Here is a 19,283-nt window from a genome sequence, read left to right as displayed (position 1 = left end):
TGGTAAGTCCGCCGTGACCGAGCATTTTTGGGAGAAGCAGCACCACATCTCCCCGGACGAGGCTATCATCACCGATCGGGCGAATAAGTTCTGGGACCGCAAGTGGCTTGAGTCTTTGTGGATCTGTTCCACAGTGAACATTAATAGAGATAGAGGAATGCGGATCCATCCCCTCTTTGAGGCTACTATCCTCAGAAGGGATGAATGGTTCCACATGACCCACTCTCGAGCCACTTCCGATTCCATAACACAAGAGAACGGAACACGTGGGAATGAAACACGTGATGAATACCGTGAACCTGCTGGTATTTAAAGACGCACCGCAGAACAAAGAAAATACCGCTGAAGAAGAAGGCAGGAGCCTTCGAAAGCTTTGGTTTTATCGATTTTAATTTAGTATATTTTAATGTATTTTATTGTTCTTAACCCAGTATATTTTAATGTATATTTTATATGTATATTTCATATATTTTAGTTGTAAAGTTAAATATAATTTATTGTAAATACAGACAAATATAATTTATTATAAATACACAGTTATCAAGATTCCAGTTTTCGTTTTCTTTGTGTTTTATTTCTACATAAGGTTGGTGAAAAACATTTAAAACTACAATATGAACATACCCAACCTCAGAGGCCTGTTTGAAGAATAAGTTCTTTGAATGCTTCCCATTTTGAATTTGCTGTTGGTAACATCATCAGTTGAACCCACTGTATAGAATTTAAATACTGTCTCAGACCATCGTAGTCGCCTTTACGAAAGCAATAACCCTTCCCTTTACCCCTGCTGGTAGTTACCTCTTTGAGTAAATCCCACTTCAGCACACTGTGATCACTGCCACCTAGTGGTTCCTCTATCTGCAGATTCCTAATGAAGAATCACTACTGATAATCAAATCAAGAGTATTACTCCCTCTAGTTGCCTCCCGAACATGCTGATGTAGAAAACAATCATCCAATAAATCCAAAAAAGCCTTGCTAATGTGTGAGTGACCAATCCACAAATTCCAGTCAATATCTGGGAAATTAAAATCCCCCATTATAAGACTCTCTGATTTACTGGCCCACTCTATTTCCCTGTACAGTTTCTTATTATACTCATCAGAGTCATTAGACCTAAAGCACACTCCTACTCTCAATTTTGATCTCACAGTGCTTATGTCACACCAAACTGACTCGACACTGCACTGTACAGCGATGTCACTGGCTTCACTTCCTTGGATTTTATGTGTTTCTTAACTAATAGCATAACCCCTCCTCCCTTCCTATCCTGTCTATCCTTTCTGTAGACGATGTACTCCCCCAAATTCCAGTTCTGCATTCCTTATATCTGCTGTATGACACCACATCTCTGATATCCCAAAAATATCTGCATTTGATGTTTTGAGCAATACCTCAAATTCATCAAATTTATTTCCCAAACACCTAGCATTGTGTACACACAAGTATACATGCACCTGTTCTTTTTCTTAGCTACCCTAACACAACCCATTTGTTTACTTGTACCGCAATGACTCCCAGCAGTCTTTGAAATATCCTGCATCTTGTTTTCCAGGCTTCTGCTCATTCCAATAGAAGCAGTGCAAGAATCACTTTCACCTCTGCCAGTGGCTACTGGCAATCTATTAGTCCTTGAATCCTCTCAAGCTAGCAGTTTTCCGACCCACCTAACACTGCCTCGATAGCATCGAGCAAATATTCTTGCACCCTTTCTATTTAAGTGTATCCCATCCCTGTAGAAGAAGTCCCTTCTGTTAACAAGTACAGACCAGACTGAAAAAAATTCTACCCCTTGAGCCTTGCACAATGTTTCCAGTGCCAAATTGATCAACAAGGCTCTCATCACATACTCCCTCCTATCGTGTCTGGGCAGAATTGCAGACACTTTCAAATTCAACCCTAATTCACAGCTTTTTCATAATCTACAACGTGTTTAATTGTCAACATTATTCATTCATTCACACAATATTATTCATTATGCTGAAAGCTCGGTCAGCTTCTGCTCTGCTAATTGTAATGGTTTCAATGATATTTCTGACTTTCTTAATTGAAAAGGGAATTTCACTTGATTTTAAAGATAAACTGTCTCTGACAAAATCTCTTCTTCTTCTTTGTCTTTGCCTTTTCCCACGTTATATGGGGTCGGCATTAAATGTTCTCAATTCACACTTTACATCCTCTTCTTCTCCTCTAGTTTGATTAACTTCTTAACCGGAACACATCTATTGGTTTTGGCATAGTTTTTACGACGGATGCCCTTCCCGACGTCAACCCTCACTATTTATCCGGGCTTGGGATTTAAGCTGCCAACCTACTAAACCTGCCACAGCCATATAAATGGAGTAGCTCTTATTCAGTGATGAAGCTTCCTCGTGATGTCACAATTTAATAATTTTACAATTTATGCCGAATTTCTAGTCACCACTGAACAAGCAGGTGGCACTGCTGTAGGTCTTTTATCTCCTGGAAACATCCAAATAGCTGACTCGGTAGAATTGTTGTGACCTTGAAAATACCAATAATGTATAACTCAGCAACATGTGAGTATTTTTAAATACAATTTGGTATCCTCAAAACTTCTACATTAAAGCTATCAGATAGCACAATTATTCTACTAAGAATTCCCAGTGACTGATTATAGTTCCTTAAAAATTTAACGACCTTGAAATTTCCTATGTTTTCCTATTTCCGCACATAATAATGATAGCCATTTAAAAAAATGTTCACAGTCCGAAAAATAAAACCACCTTTAGGTCCCAAATTTTAACCTATCACTCACCCACACTTATTTTATCTAAAATATAATTTCATTTTGAGCAACACTCCTGAAAACCTTCTTTATTAATTAATTTTAATAGCGCACTAATTTAGCTACCATACAGCTGGTGCCACCAACGCCACATTTGTCAGCGTCTCTGACAAAATCTCTAAAATCGTTAATTTTTTTTTCATATTTTATCATAAAACTTAAATTTCTTGTTCTCTTTTCACTGTCTTGCCACCAAGATGAAAGTTCTTTCAATTTTCATTATTTTCTCTATTTAATTTAAAATCATTCTGTTGCATTCTTACTTCCGATTTGGATTTCTTCAAATTCTTTCCACTTTTTTTTTTTTTTTTTTTTTTTTTATATATAAACCGCAAACACGAGAGGTATTAGAACCTATAGTACTTAGTACCGTGCTTGGGTTGGAGATTGAGAAGACGAAAGAAGACATTTGTTGACACTGGACTTGAACTTTTGTAGATTAGGTGGTAGATGACGTTCATCAACTGGTGAAATACCACCTCTTTGCTTATTGCAGGTTTGAAGTGGTGAAACCCATGTTTAGTCTCTAGAGCAAAGTTTCCGGCATCCCCCTCCCTCCATACTTCTCTTTCAACCCATACACGGTACTAAGTACTATAGGTTTTGATACCTTTTGTGTTTGGGGTTTTCATAAAAAAAAAAGAAGAAAAGAAAAAAAAAAAAAAAAAAAAGACTAATTTTCAGGAAATACATATGAAGGAAGGTTGTTCCAGAAAACGGCAGTTGAATGAATAAACGAGGAAGATAAAAAGTTAGTTCTGTGAGTTTGAAGTTGGACAGTAAATGGATGTTGGCTGGTGGCGGCATGTGTTTGGACTGTTTTGAAAGAGAGAGAGAGAGAGAGAGAGCGGGAATTATAGAAGCCAATTCAGAAGAACAGTGCCCATGGAAGTATTTGTCGAAGAGGCATGCAGCAGAAACAGTATGTCTATGAGACAGCGAGTGGAGAGACTCTGTTACAGATAAATCATTAATTCACCTAACTGCCCTCTTCTGAATGGAATCAAGAAGCCTGAGAGAGGTTTTGGGGGGCACCACCCCACCCCACCTCACCCCAGATGTGGGAACAATATTCCATGGCAGGGCGGATTTGCGATTTATACAGAGTGAACAGCTGTTTGAAAGAAAAGTAACGCCAAAAGCGAAAGAGAAAACAAAATTTTTTAGACGCAGAGGAAGCAATATTTGTAATGTGCTTGTGCCAGGAGAGATTAGAAGTCAGGGTAATCCCCAAAAGAGATATATAATTTTGCCTAGAAATCGGAGTGTCACTAAAGATAAGCATAGGAGCAGAAGAATCCTTTTTGCGAGAGATAAGACAAGACTGAGTTTTAGAAGGGTTGGAATCAACTAAGTTGTCTTTGCCCCACTGGAGAATTACCTGAAGTTCGGCATTTAAGGAATTGGTAGCAGATTTTCGAGAAGTTGAAACTGATTTAGCAGGACAAGGTTTCTCAAAATGGAAAGTGGAATGCAATGTGCTATCATCGGCAAAACTATGGATAGGATTTCCAGTCAATGGAAGAAGGTCATTAATATACAAGAGGAAAAGAGTAGGAGAAAGAACTGAACCTTGGGTGACACCGGCATTACTGGAGAAGTTAGAAGACAGAGAGCCATCTACCATCACCCTCAGCGAGCGATCAGAGAGAAAATTGGATAACCAATTACTAAAAACAGTTGGCAAACCATAAGATGGAAGCTTGTTTAGAAGACCTTTATGCCAAACACGATTGAAAGCCTTTGAGATGTCAAGAGCAACTACTTGTGTTTCACCGAACCTTTCCATTGAATTAGTCCATAAATGGGTAACATAAGTCAGAATATCATCAGTGGATCAACACGGACGGAATCCATACTGGCGATCTTTGATCAGGCGGAAGGTTTCTAGGTAGTTTAAGAGTTGACGGTTAATTGATTTCTCAATTACTTTAGTAGAGGTAACTGCAATGGGACAATAATTGGATGGGAGGGATTTGTCACCCTTTTTAGGAACTGGCTGGATATGAGCAAATTTCCAAGCAGAAGGAAAAGCACCTTTGGAATAAGAAAGTGAAAGAAGGTGGCAAAGAATAGGAGTAAGAACAGGTTTTGAGAACAAGTGGAGAAATACCATCGGGACCTGGAGCTTTCTTAGCATCAAGATTCGTCAAAATCCTTCTGACATCCTTTTGATGGAAGACCATAGAAGGCATTGAATGGAGCATGTTATAAATAGTGGGAGATGTTTTACCAAGATCATTAATACATGAGTTGGAAGAAAAATGGGATGCCAGCAGGTCAGCTTTATCATTGGCAGAAGTGACAACAGAACCATCTGGTTTGGACAGAGGTGGGAGCAGAGATGGGCAAAAGTAGGGGCCAATAGCTTTGACAAGAGACCAGAATGCTCGGCTACCATTAGAGCAAGAAGCAAGTTTTCTACTCTTAGCCTGTTCAAACTCTATTTTGGACTGATTAGTAACTGCTTTACAATTGCTGAATTAATAACTGCTTTACAATTGCTGAATTAATAACTGCTTTACAATTGTTGCGAGCTTTGGTGTAGGCAGAAAATGAAACTGGAGAATTAGAAACAAGCCAGTTACGATATGCAACATTCTTCTCTTTGAACAGCCTTAGCACATTTATTGGAAAACCAAAGTTTATTTAAAGGACGAGATTTTAAAGTGGAGTGTGCGATAAAGGATTCCATTCCTGCAAGAATAATTTCTCTGACACGATCTGAGCAAACGTTGATATCAGAAGTTTTGAAACAGTAATCCAACCAAGGAAAAGAAGAATAGAAGTCTCGCAGGTCATCCCATTTTGCATTCTTGTAATGCCAAACAACACGAGGTTGGGAATAGCAATGAGATAAAGGTTCCATTGCAGAAGAGACAATCACCAAGTTGTGATCTCAAGTGCCTAAAGGACCTCTCACATCGACAGTGTACTTAGAAGGGTTGTTTGTGAGAAAAAGATCAAGCGTATTGGCTGTATGATTAGGATTGTTCGGTATTCTTGTAGGTAAATGAACAATCTGTGCAAGGTCATTAGTAATTCCAAAAGCCTCAGCATCTTGACCAGCTGTGTCGGTGTGACTAGAAAACAGAAGCCAGCTGGAGTTTTGAACATTAAAATCACCAAGGAAAATTACCTCACTGTTAAGAAAATTGGACTTGAGAAAGTCAAGTTGCAAAGAGAGGAAGTCAAAGAGCTCCAAGTGATTAGTGGAGTTGGGAGAACGGTAGAGACAACAGATGAATTTGACATAATGAGATAGAGAGATTTTAAGCCAGAGAAGATCAAAGAGAGGAGATTCCAAATTGCCAAGTTTCTGACAGGGAATATCAGAACGGACATATACACAATATCCCATTCGAGGCGAAAGGAATCATACAGTGAATAATTTGGGCATCTGAGATGAGCTGTAGTTGAATCAACCGATAACCGAGATTCTGTCAGAAAAAGTACATGGGGTTTGGCAGACTGCAAGTGGAAATGAATATCGTTGATATTAGAATTGAGACCACGTATGTTTGCGAAATGAATTAGGAAGTGCTTGGGAGGTTTAGATCTTTTCGCAGATAAGATTGCTCTATTAGTTTGACAATTCATGGTATATACAATAGTAAGAAAAAGTGGGTGGGACATGCTGTATGAAGTAATAAAATTTTTGGATGTGGCGTACACACAGTAAGAATATACCCAGATCCTTGAAATAACGTGGCCTCGACAATGCTTCCCACTTACACACTATTCGGACTCCCTCCAGTCACTATCTAGCAGAGTAGAGGTAGCAAGATTATATACATTAGCTGATCCGGAAGCCTCCTAGAGAGTTACCAATAGGTTCGGTCCAGTGTACTATCTAGCGGCCGGCCTGCGAACACCGTTTTAGAGCTGTACCCTCGAAATGTAAGGAATATTGGATCTCACCATGATGTTCATCATAACCTCAAAAGTCATCAATCATGCTGCATGATGGAAGAGATAAGGAAGGGTTGACTGGAACTTAGCTCTAGAGACTAAACATGGGTTCCACCACTTCAAGCCTACAATAAGCAAAGTGGTGGTATTGCACCGGTTGATGAGAGTCATCTACCACCTAGTACTGCCTGGTAACATAGAGGGGCAGCATTCCTCCATGTGGTGTGGGCACCACACCTCGACCCCTGCTTACGTTGGTTCACGTCCGGACTTCGCCGAAATTGGGTCCACTAGACTTGAGTGTCACCCGAATATCAGTTCCATCAGCATTTTAGACTCCCAGGTAGCAAGTACAGCTTGTCTGGCATATCTGAGAGAATGTCTGTGGCAACCTCAAGGACCACTTCAACATGCTCTCAATTTTAGCTTTATAATTTCCTTCAGAATTTTTCAAATTAGCAATAGCATTGATATTTTGAATAATTAATTTATCTGCTTTTACCATAGTGGTTCTGTAAAGCTTCTGAAAGGTAAGTGAGCTCCTGCAGGATATTGATCATTAGTGCTAAATTGTTAAGCAGTTCAGATGGGCTGCCAGGGCAGGTCATAAAGTCTTGTCAATGATATATAGGAATTTTGCTAGTAGGAACAGGGAGATGATAATCCCATTATACAAGGCAATGGTTATTCCACACCTAGAGTACTGTGTACAAGTCTAGAGGCCTCATTTTAGGAAAGATGAGGAGTTGCTAGAATGATTACAAAGAAGGGCAACAAGATTGTCGAGGGGAACAAAGGGCTGTTCTTACAAAGAAAGGCTTAAGTTCTGCAAATTGCAGCACCTGGAGAGTTGGCACCTGTGAGGTGATCTGATTGCGGTGTATAAGACCTTGAATGGGTTGAGCAAGCTGGATGCTGATGGGATTCTTCCTCTTGCTCAGACTAAGAACCTGAGTTGGCACAGTTTCAAATTGAGCAAAGAGAGTTGTAGAATAGAGGTGTGGAAATTTGCCTTTACCAGCAGGCAGTTGATTGGTGGAACAGGCTTCCATCTTTTGTTGTGGAAGCTAATGGCCTAAATCAATTTAAGGCTGAGCTGGACAGGCATTTGGATCGAATGGAGGGGTGAAATGGGAAGGGTTTTTTTTTTTTTTTTTGGCTGATGCTGCATAAATTGCTTTCTTGCATTGTATGCCTCTACTAATGATAAAGAAATTCCATATTTAAAAGTCAATTTAATAACCTGTAATATTTAACTTCTGATTCATAATTTTGCAGAAAGCAGGATAATTCCTCCCAGCCGCAATTGCTATCTGCAAGCTACTCATCATGGCTCGAACTCACAACCGATCTTTATAGTTTCCACATCAAGTTCTTTAGCAATTATCCTTAATTTGTGCTGGTTTTTTGGCAATTGGAGATATAATGCATACAGTTTTTTTTTATTAGTTTTTGTATGCCATTACATTTTAGAACATTTTTCTACTGGAAGCTTTGACAAAGTTTCAACAACTGCCAATATTTCATCTTCGTTAAGTTTATATAAAACTTAGTTGCCTCAATCCCCACCCCCCCTACATTACTACTGTCACTAGTTGTTTGAATACTGTGCAAAATGTCGGAATCACACGGATAGTCAGCTACTGTGACCATGTAAACATAGACAGGAGAAATTTACTGGAAAGCAAGGATCACTCTCACTTCTCCGAAAAACATATGCCTGTTTGTTGGAGTAAAGGGGAACCACAACTCAGGTTGATCAGAGGCTATTTTCCATGTCGGGAATCTTCTTAATCCTCTGACTGGCTAGGGAAAGCATATTGACTAGCACGACTTCTTGGTATGTGACTGCATAGGTTTTACAGACACCACTTTGCTTATAAATAAATAATCCCTTTCACCCTTAATTCGTGCTATCTAATTACCTTAAGGCCAGAGTTGAAAACAGAGCTGTCTCTTGTAATCCATTTGTTATATGGAAATTTTCTTCGTTCAACGGAAAAAATTTAAATGTAATTACCAAGAGGAATTTAAAACAATTCACTATAAAGAAGTTGGTTAAACAGAGGTCTGATTGTAATTAAATTAAAAATGAAGCAATTTAAAAATACATAACTGACCAATTGTGCCATTAAAATGCATAATAACCTTGGTGAAGTCAACTTAAATGCAGTAATGTAAGTTTGAGTTAATTGTATTCTAGCCCATATGACTACTAAATATGGACAAAAACTGTTATTGTGAAAATGATTAAATGCTAACTCCTGCTACCATTTATGTGATCAGGTCAGTATATAAACACACACACCTCTACTTTTTTTTTTTTTTTTTTTAATAATTTTAAAGTATACAATGTCAATAATTCAGCTGTGGGTGTTCATTGAACTGTGCTTCTTCAAAAAACTGCAACCAACAAGTACACTTCTCTAAAATCTGAAAAATTTTGAAATCCAGCACCTTACAATCCCCAAATATTGTTAATTTTAAAGAGTTCACTGGAAACTCTGGATTACTAATTTGTGTTTCAGTGTTAAAGTACACTTAGTCACTCGGTAACACAACCAACGACTTGGACAAACATAACTGTGTCCGAAAATATCTATAAAGGGATAACTGCATGTAATTGATAATATATCTTTATTTATAAGCAATGGAAGATGGTGTTGATAAGCTGCAATACGCCAGTTAGCATTGCAGGTGATAGAGAAGGTATGTTTGAAAATAAAAATCATTATATTCTTTAAAAGTTAAGTCACTGTAGAAAAGGAACTTTTTACTCCATATTTTCTATGGCTGTAAAAGTATTACCTTTTGGCCAATGTTTCCAACTGAACCTGGAGGTCCACGAGGTCCAGAAATTCCAGGGGCTCCAGGAATTCCAGGAACTCCCTATAAATATATATCAAAGTTATATCACTAAAAGAAAAATATTTTACATGCCATGAAACAATTATATTTGGTGTTCATCCCTATACTAATAAAAACAGAAAACCGCAGTCCCCATTTTAAAAAATTTAAACGTATAGATAAATATACACATAAACACACTATATATATAATATTGATAAAAATAATTAAGTTACCAAATGACAAATTAAGCAAACAAAGTATTAAATCAAAAAAATTAAACTGTGTTATGGATCCGGGTACTACTAGTTACAGTAGAGAAACCTGGCAACCATAATGAAATATAGACAAATGTTTATATTCAGTGTATAGGGAAGGGACGTTAACCTGTCAATTGTAATTACCATGGAAAAATTGAGAAGGCCTGTAAGGTGAAAGAGATAACCTGAAATAAATTGATTAACATAAAAATAGAAATAATAATGAAGATAATAATGTTACCTAAAGTAGTGGGGTCCTAAAGCTTTAACTACTTCTTCATAGAGTCGGCAGCCACAACCATAGGAGCCACAACAATGAGCAGGGTCTCTGTTTCTGTTATGATGTATACATGCAAAATGTATAAATCATAGCTGACCCAATAGAGACTAAAAAGAAAAGAGTAAAATTTAAAAAAAAAAAATTGCCAGTAGAACTTTAAGAAAAAAAAAAAAAAAAGTAACTTTTGTAATTTATCTATCCTTTTGACTTCAAAAATTTTTTTTTCCCCCTTAAAGTTCTATTGGCAATTTTTTTTTTTTTTTTTTTTAAATTTTACTCTTTTCCTTTTGGTCTCTGTCAGGTCGACTATGATTTATACATTTCACATGTATACATCATAACAGGAACAGAGACCCTGCTTATCGTTGTGGCTCCTATGGTTTTGGCTGCTGACCCTATGAAGAAGTAGTTAAAGCTTTAGGACCCACTACTTGAGGTAACATTGTTATCTTCATTATTATTTCTATTTTTATGTTAATCAATTTATTTCGGGTTATCTCCTTCACCTTACAGGTCTTCTCATTTTTCCATGGTAATTACAATTGACAGGTCAACATTCCTTCCCTATATACTGAACATAAACATTTGTCTATATATATACAGTGCTTGTTTTTTTGTAAAAAAAAATAGGTGCTGGTACTCATTCTTTGCTATCAGGAAAAATTGAAAATTAAAAGGATAGGAAAAGTCCTCTAAAATTTTTTTTCCTGATATTGTTACTTTAGTAGTAATGTTTTTGGAATAAGAACAGCAAATTAAGTATATTAACACACAGTTTATTAAGCATAAATTTATTATTCAAGTATATAAAAAATAAATAAGTAAAAAATAATAAGTAAAAATAATAAGTAAAAATAATTTCATAATCAAGTTTTTATAGAATATTCCAAATTATTATTGAGTTCTCATCCAACACACTATGTCGACTTCTTTTCTTCTGTTTGTGTCTGTTGATGAATGGCGCTTCAGAAGCAGCCATGAAACGACATATTTGCTGGATCGAAGTGTGTCACCGGTGGACCCACAATTTTAAGAAATAGTACTGAAGAAATTGTTTTTATCATCAAAGAAGCTCTGGTTGGGCTGACGATCAGATTCATTTGTAAAAATCCTCATTCACATTCACTTGATGAAATTGGTATCATACTCAGAGCGTTCATCAAATGCTTCCATTCTTCAGAAACCATCTTTTCAATTAGGAATTCACAAATTGCATCTTTTTCATTCAACTGTAATTTTAAATTAGAAAATTCACAATTTTCTAATTTCATTTTCACCAAATGCCAACATTTTATGCTTAGAATGTTTAATATTTTCATTGTCCTCATTTTCCTTCTCTCGTCACCGATATTGTCACTAGTTCTTAAATTTGAATTTTTTCTTTTCTTTTCTTTTTTTGAAACTGTCCAAAATGTCGGTGTCATTCAGGTACTGTGACCATGTAAACAGAGATAGGGAAAATTTACGGAAAAATGTGGATAATGCACTTCCGTGAAACAACACATGATTATTTATCGGGGTAAAAGAAAATTGCTCTCTCCTAATTCTCGAATGGGGTGCTTACAGCTGATTAACAGTGGTGTCAACCTACAGCCTGCACGGAAAGTGAACCAAAACAGCATTTTAAATTTTATTTATTATCAAAAATAATTTGATATTATTCAGTAAATGTAATTGTGTATTGCATTTAATAAAATATTTGAATATCTTCAATTTTACTTTTACATGTAACAAGATATGGAAAATGTAACAGACTAATTTTTCTCTAATCACTCAGTGCAGCCCGCAAAAAAAATCTAACTTTGAATTTATTTGAATATGGCCCCTGTATGGGAAAAGGTTGGACACCACTGCAGTAGAGGGTTGAAGGCCAGAAATGCGAACAGTGCATACCAAGTTAAGTCTGTCCTAATCCGGCCATTATATGAAAATTTTCTTTGATCAACAGAAACTACTGTATTTTGAATGTAGCTTCCAAGGGGAATTCAAAAAAAATTCGCTATAAAAGGAGTTTGTTAAACAGAGGTCCGACTGAGCAATTTAGAATTCAGAAAAAAGGTTATAAAGTTTTATATAGAAAATATCTTAACAATAGCCAGAAAATGCAAATTTAGTTAAATAACTTTAAGCTTATGTGAATAGCAGGTAAACATGAAAACAATTTACGGAATATTACAAATTATTTCAAAGTGCATTGCATTCAAATGTCACACATCACTGTGCCAGTACGCCGTACCATTGCGTACCGTCCCAAAAAAAGCACTGTGTGTATATATATATATATATATATATATATATACAGTATAATTGTTCAAAGTGAGTCTTCAGACCAAAAGAGCATATGTATGATAAGACTTTAGCATAGAAGTATAAGAGTTCAAAGTGAGGCAAAAAGAACTTATAAAGACTAAGATAGCCTGAGTTGGTTTACTGCGTTATACCCTATAAATAAATAAACATATTACTACCTTTCCATAATTATTTCATAATAGATTATATATATATATATATATATATATACACACACACATACAGGCAACTCTCGTATAACATGGTTATTAGGTTCCTATAAAATGTTGTGTTGTGTGAAACAGTGTTATACGGGACTAATAAAAAGTACAAAAAGGGGGGGGGGGTTACGTTCCAAAAGCTAACGAAAATACATACTATTTTATTAACAAAATGTTAACAAAAATACACCATTCTAGATTTGTGTATCTTCTGATCTCTTTAAAAAATCAGTAATCTGGGTTTGTTTGCTTTTGCTTGATAAAACTATGAATTTCATCGTAAGCATTTTTGAAGCTCCCTTTTGTTGGGCTTCTTTCATTCAAGAATATGCATTCAAAAAATAAGATTCTAATTGCTCGGCTAACTTTATGCCTTCCTCTATGCTTTTTTAATGTAAAACTTGGAAGTTTAGAATTTCTACTGCAATATCATCATCTGAATTGATTTGATTTTACCTCCGATGCCATTTGCACCAAATCCGCAACACCGGCTTCTTTTTCTACCAGTAATTCTTGAATGTCTTCAGTAATCATATCTTTTTTTATTTTTTTAGGAGCATCAACGACTAAGGCCATGTTGCTCTGTGTATATTGTCTATGAATTGCGTGTGCACTGAGGTTGATTTTTCTGTTTTGCTGGGTGAAAAACCTAAGATTCTGGGAGAAAAAAACCATGCTACCCTCATCTGAGCCCAATTAACTCAGTCATGTTGTGAAAAGGATCCATAAAAATTCCTCCTGTCATCAACAGGATTCACACTCAGTTCCACCCAGCGTGGGGAGAAGGGCGATTTTATCAACTGCGCTACCCACGAGGGCTTCAGTAGCCATATCACCAAAACCTTCCCTCCTACCGATGTATCAAGTTCTACTATCGCACAGATTCTGTTTTCTGCCTGTTTGACCATATTTCCTGAATGAACTGACTCTGGCCATACATTTTTCCACACGCATTTAACGTTGACTGTTTTACATCTTTCAGCGATAAAGCTATAATTCTGATACAGTCCACAATTGAGAAATGTTTCCATACCTCCATTACTTCAATAAATTTGGAATCAGTTTATATCCAAAATCCATTGTAACTCTGATTTTCTGAGGTAATGAGTTTTAAAGGTAGATATAATGCCTTGATCTAATGGCTGAATGAAAAAAGTTGTATTAACCTAGTACAACTGTGGTAGCATTAGTAGAGGCATTTGATGCAAGAAAGCAAGCATATTCAGCATCAGCCAAAAAAAAAAAAAAAAAAACACACCACTCCCATTTCACCCCTCCATTCGTTCGAAATACCTGTCCAGTTGAGCCTTAAATTTGTTTAGGCTATCAACTTCAACAACAAATGATGGAAGTCGGTTCCACCAACCAACCACCTGCTGGCCAAAAGCAAATTTCCGCACATCTATCCGACATCCGTCCTTCCTCAATTTGAATTTATGCCCTCTGAGGTGATTATTCTGAGCAAGAGGAAGAATCCCATTGGCATTGAGCATGCTCAAACCATTCAAAGCCTTATACACCTCTATCAGATCACCTCGCCGGTGCCTAGCCTCCAGACTCTGTAATTTGCAAAACTTAAGCCTTTCTTCGTAAGAGCAACCCTTTATTCCATTCACTAATCTTGTTGCCCTTCTCTGTACCCGTTCCAGCAGCTCTACATCCTTCTTGAAATGAGGCTTCCAGACCTGTATACAGTACTCAAGATGTGGCCTAACCATTGCCTTATACAAGGGAATAATCACCTCCTTATCCCTGCTAGAAAAATTCCTGTATATCATTGACAAGACACCATGAGCTACTCTTGCAGCTCGTCTGCACTGCTCAGAGAACTTCATATCTGCCTGCACAATTACCCCCAGGTCCTTTTCATTCTCCACCACTGTCGGTGTAGTACCTTCACAACAACAAACGTAAACTGGAAACCATCCAGCGCACCATCCATCTTACTATTACAAGGGCATGCTGCACAGTTAGCAACCCAGCCCTTCAGGTTCTTGCGGGCGTCCTTCCGCTTGATCTGAAGGTTATTCGAAGGGGCCTCCACTACTGTCTATCCAGGGGTATACCAGCAACTATCCTTGGACACTCCATCAATAACCTGAATGAAATCAGGCAGGAAAAGAAAAAAAATTGCCATTCTACTACTTCAGACCTGGCAGGACAGATGGACTGCTACAGACAAGGGCCCAATCACCAAGAAATTTATACCGTATGTGAATGCCGTATTTCCTAAATCTCCAACTTGGTTTTCTCCTGGTCTTTATACCACCTACCTCATTACTGGACACGGATCAATAAACCATAAATTAACATCTATGGGAATCATTGACAACCCCTACTGTACATGTGGTGAAATAGAAGACTGGAACCATCTAGTATATACCTGTCAACACTATGAGGACCTACGCAGCATCCTGTTTACCCGTATACAAGATAACCCTCAAGGAAATGAACACTTATTCATCACAGAAGAAAACTACTACTATGAGTTTACCAAGTTTGCACAAGCCCTCTTCGCAAGACGGAGCACCCTATTGCCAGTACAAAATAGGAACAACCCAAACATCTGATCCTAATCTAACTGGCAAAACCGACCTTAACCTGGATAGGATTAACTGGCGTATGGACCACCTCATTCTTCAGTCGCAACTTGCAAACGGCTCTCTTGCTGTCTTATTTATCGTCCTTCCCGGGTTCCCCTTTCAACTGATGGCATTTATTGCTCCATTGATAACCTGGAGGATACCTTCGCCTACATCCTCCATATTTCTAGCTATACCCTCCTTTCTTGCGTACACTCTGTACTTCACCGACTCTACCTTTCTTTTTTTTTTTTTTTTTGTCTCCGTCCAGGAAGCTCTGGCGACCCTGGCGGAGACAAGCCAGAGAATAATGGGCAGACTGGCTACCTCCTAGTGGTGTGTGCGGGCAACGTGGAGTCCCACTAGGGGCCCTGCGGCCAAATGCCAGGACACACAACAGAACCTAACGCAATATGTCATATACAACACACAACACTTTTCTGGCATTTACAGTAGTACTGTATTCCTTCACAGCGAACATATGGTGCAGATGTGGGAAACCACAGGTGGCGCCTGACCCTAATACTATGCACACTATGTCAGTGTAGTACCGCAGAGTTGATACGTTGCTCTGGGGTTACTGTTTCCCATATGTAGTACTTTACATTTGTCAATGTTAAACTTCATTTGCCACCTCTCAGCCCATCTGTTCAACCTTTCCAGATCCTGTTGCAGCAGCATAGCGTGAGTAGTGTCCTTAACAACCCTGCCAACCTTTGTATCATCTGCAAAATTGGACATTAAACTTGATATACCATCATCAATATCATTCATAAACACCGAAAACAACAACGGACCCAACACTGAACCCTGAGGAACTCCACTAATAACATTAGTCCACGTTGAGCAGTGTCCATTGATTACCACTCTCTGTCTTCTGCCACTCAACCATCCCCTTATCCATATCAGCAATTTGCCTCCAATGCCACACTGCTCCAATTTGTGCAGCAGTCTTCAATGTGCAACAGTATCAAAAGCCTTCCTAAGATCCAAATATATAATATCAAAGTTATTCCCTGCATCCAGTTCTTTTGTGACTACATCATAGTATCCAATCAAATTGGTCAGGCAAGACCTGCTTTTAACAAAACTATGCTGCGTCTGAGCTATAACTGACTTCTTGTCTAGATGATCCTGCAGTGCTTCTTTAACCAGTGCCTCCATTAATTTCCCTGGAACAGAAGTTAAACTAACAGGTCTATAATTACTTGTGAATTGGGGTTACATTTGCACATCTCCAGTCTATGGGTACCTCTCCCCTGAGTCCAAAGATGCTCTCATAATTATGGCTAGGGGTTTGCTTACTTCCTTTGCTGCCTCCTTTAATATAACTGGATAGATCCCATCCACCCCAGGGGCCTTTTTTATGTTTATCCTCAACAATCTCTCCTCCACTTTCCTCTCAGTTATTACAAAATCATCTAGCTCACTGCCAATGTCTACTTTACCTACGTCATTCTCCTTCCTGAATAACTCCTCATGCGTGAATGTAGATGCAATATAATCGTTTAGATTGTTAGCCACCTGAGCAGGATCCTCAACTGTTGAACCATCAATATCCAGTGGACCAATCTGATTCATCCCTTTCCTTCTTTAGATTAAATAGGTAAAGAACTCTTTTCTGTTTTTCTTTGCATCGTTTGCCAAAGATTTTTCGTAGTCTGCCTTTGCCTGCCTAATCTCCTTTGTGACTTGGTTACAGACCAACTTATATCTATCATAGGCTTCCATGTCGCCCATTAATTTGTATGTGTTCCATGCATTTTTCTTCTCTGCCACATGTCTCATTAGTTCATCTGACAACCATTTAGGCCTAAACCTTGAACAATATTTCTTAGTTGGTATGTAAAGCCTGGTAGCTTCCAAGATTAGTTCCTTGAATGCTTCCCATTTTGAGTTTGCTGTTGGTAACATCATCAGTTGGTCCCACTTTATAGAATTTAAATACTGTCTCAGACCATCATAGTCGCCTTTACGAAAACAAAAACCCTTCCCTTTATCTCTGATGGTAGTTACCTCCTTGAGTAAATCCCACTTCAACACATTGTGATCACTACCACCTAGTGGTTCATTTATCTGCAGATTCTTAATGCATGAAGAATCACTACTGATAATCAGATCAAGAGTAGTGCTCCCTCTTATTGCCTCACGACATTGCTGATGTAGAAAACAATCATCCAATAAATCCACAAAAGCCTGGCTAGTGTGTGAGTGACCAACCCACAAATTCCAGTCAATATCTGGGAATTTAAAATCCCCCATTATAAGACTCTCTGATTTACTGGCCCACTCAATTTCCCTGTACAATATCTTATTATACTCATCACAGTCATTAGGCCTATAGCACACTCCTACTCTCAATTTTGATTTCCCTATGCTTATGTCACACCAAACTGACTCGACACTGCCCTGTCCATCGATGTCGACTGGCTTCACTTCCTTGGATTTTATGTGTTTCTTAACTAATAGCATAACCCCTCCTCCCCTCCCCTCCTGTCCTGTCTATCCTTTCTATACACATTGTATTCCCCAAATTCCAGTTCCGCATTCCTTATATCTGTGTGACACCACGTCTCTGATATCCCAACAATATCTGCCTTTGATGTTTTGAGCAATACCTCAAATTCATCAAATTTATTTACCAAACTCCTAGCATTGGTGTACACGCAAGTATGCATGCACCTGTTTCTATTCTTAGCTACCCTAACACAACCCATGTGTTTCCTCGTACCGCAATGACTCCCAGCAGTCTCTGAAATATCCTGCATCTTGTTTTTCAGGCTTCTGCTCATTTCAATAGAAGCAGTGCAAGAATCACTTCCACCTCTGCCAGTGGCTACTGTTAATCTATTAGTCCTTGTATCCCCCCTAACTAGCAGTTTTCCGACCCACCTAACACTGCCTCAACAGCATCAGCAAAAATTCTTGCAGCCATGGTAGGAACATAACTTCAATGTTTGATAACTTAAATCTTTTGGATGGCCTGGTATGCTATCCAATAGTAATAAAACTTTGAAATCTAAATTTTTCAACAAGTACAAGTTCAATAGCACAGAACATAATATGGGAATTTCCCAACAAAAAAAATACAGGGATTTCTCAATAATTTTATTTTGACTAGCGAGTCAACAGGAGAGATTCAAAAGGAGTGGAAACATTGAAAAATTACATCCAACATAACAACAGGGTTTTTCCCACATAAAAGCTCAAAAATACCTTGTTATGCGAGGTTTACCGAAATTCTCTAACCACGTTAGGGTGAAACCGTGTTGTGCAAGGATTGCAGAAATTTATCAATCATGTTAGAGCAAAACTGTGTGATAGAGGTACCTTGTTATATGGAGGTAGCCTGTATATATATAAACACAACACACACATAGGGTATCGACAAACCACCTTTACAAAACTAAACTGTTATTTTGTGAATAAGGTTCCAAGTAACAGAGGATATCTTCAAGTTTTAATTTATAGGTGTTTACAGTGTGGGCAACTTTAGTAGTTACTCTGCAGACATCCCATCAATCCCTTCCAGCACAATATCTCTGTCAGTATAGCCAAATGCTTCACAAATGTATTCTTTAACCTCAGTAACAGTTCGTGGCATAAGTGAAACAAACATAAAAACTTGAAGATATCTTCTGTTACCTGAAAGTGATTTTAAGTTTTTATCAGATACCTCATTCCTATAATGGCATTTCATTTTTGTAAAGAAGATTTGTAGACACCTAGTGTGTGGAAATCATTTTTCAGGAATAGCCACACATCAGAGGGATTCACAGGGTAGTGAGAATACAAGGAAATAATCATATACCTGATCACTCAGCTATGGTGGCCATCTACACTCACAAACAAACATACACTGCCCTGACACCAACATATATACTAATAACCTTTATATGCAGAAACCTAATGGAAACCTCAGATAATTTCTACCATTTGGACTTAAAACCAATGACCAGTCCAGCTCTATTTGTTTTGGCAGTCTCTCCTCACATCCACCGAATGATCCAATTCATCCCAGTGGTTCTCTATAGGATTAAGTCAGAGCTCAGGGGTGGCTGGACAGACAACTCCATATCAATC

At 37.9% G+C, this 19,283-nt stretch overlaps 1 protein-coding gene across 1 annotated transcript in view; it reads right to left on the bottom strand.

The window, feature by feature from the left end:
• Positions 1-19,283, bottom strand: part of LOC150091155 (uncharacterized) — a 1,391,089-nt gene that overhangs the window by 1,049,344 nt on the left and 322,462 nt on the right. Inside the window, exon 6 of the mRNA XM_090374518.1 lies at positions 9,530-9,610. Coding sequence (XP_090230644.1) covers positions 9,530-9,610 — 81 coding nt within the window. The remainder of the gene's footprint in view (positions 1-9,529; positions 9,611-19,283) is intronic.

This window comes from Mastigoproctus giganteus, chromosome 1 (genome assembly GCF_048544385.1).
Source record: "Mastigoproctus giganteus isolate SK-2022 chromosome 1, ASM4854438v1, whole genome shotgun sequence".
NCBI classification, from domain to species: domain Eukaryota; kingdom Metazoa; phylum Arthropoda; class Arachnida; order Uropygi; family Thelyphonidae; genus Mastigoproctus; species Mastigoproctus giganteus.
The sequence above is the reverse complement of the archived record's forward strand: the minus strand, read 5'-3'. Positions and strand labels throughout refer to the sequence as shown.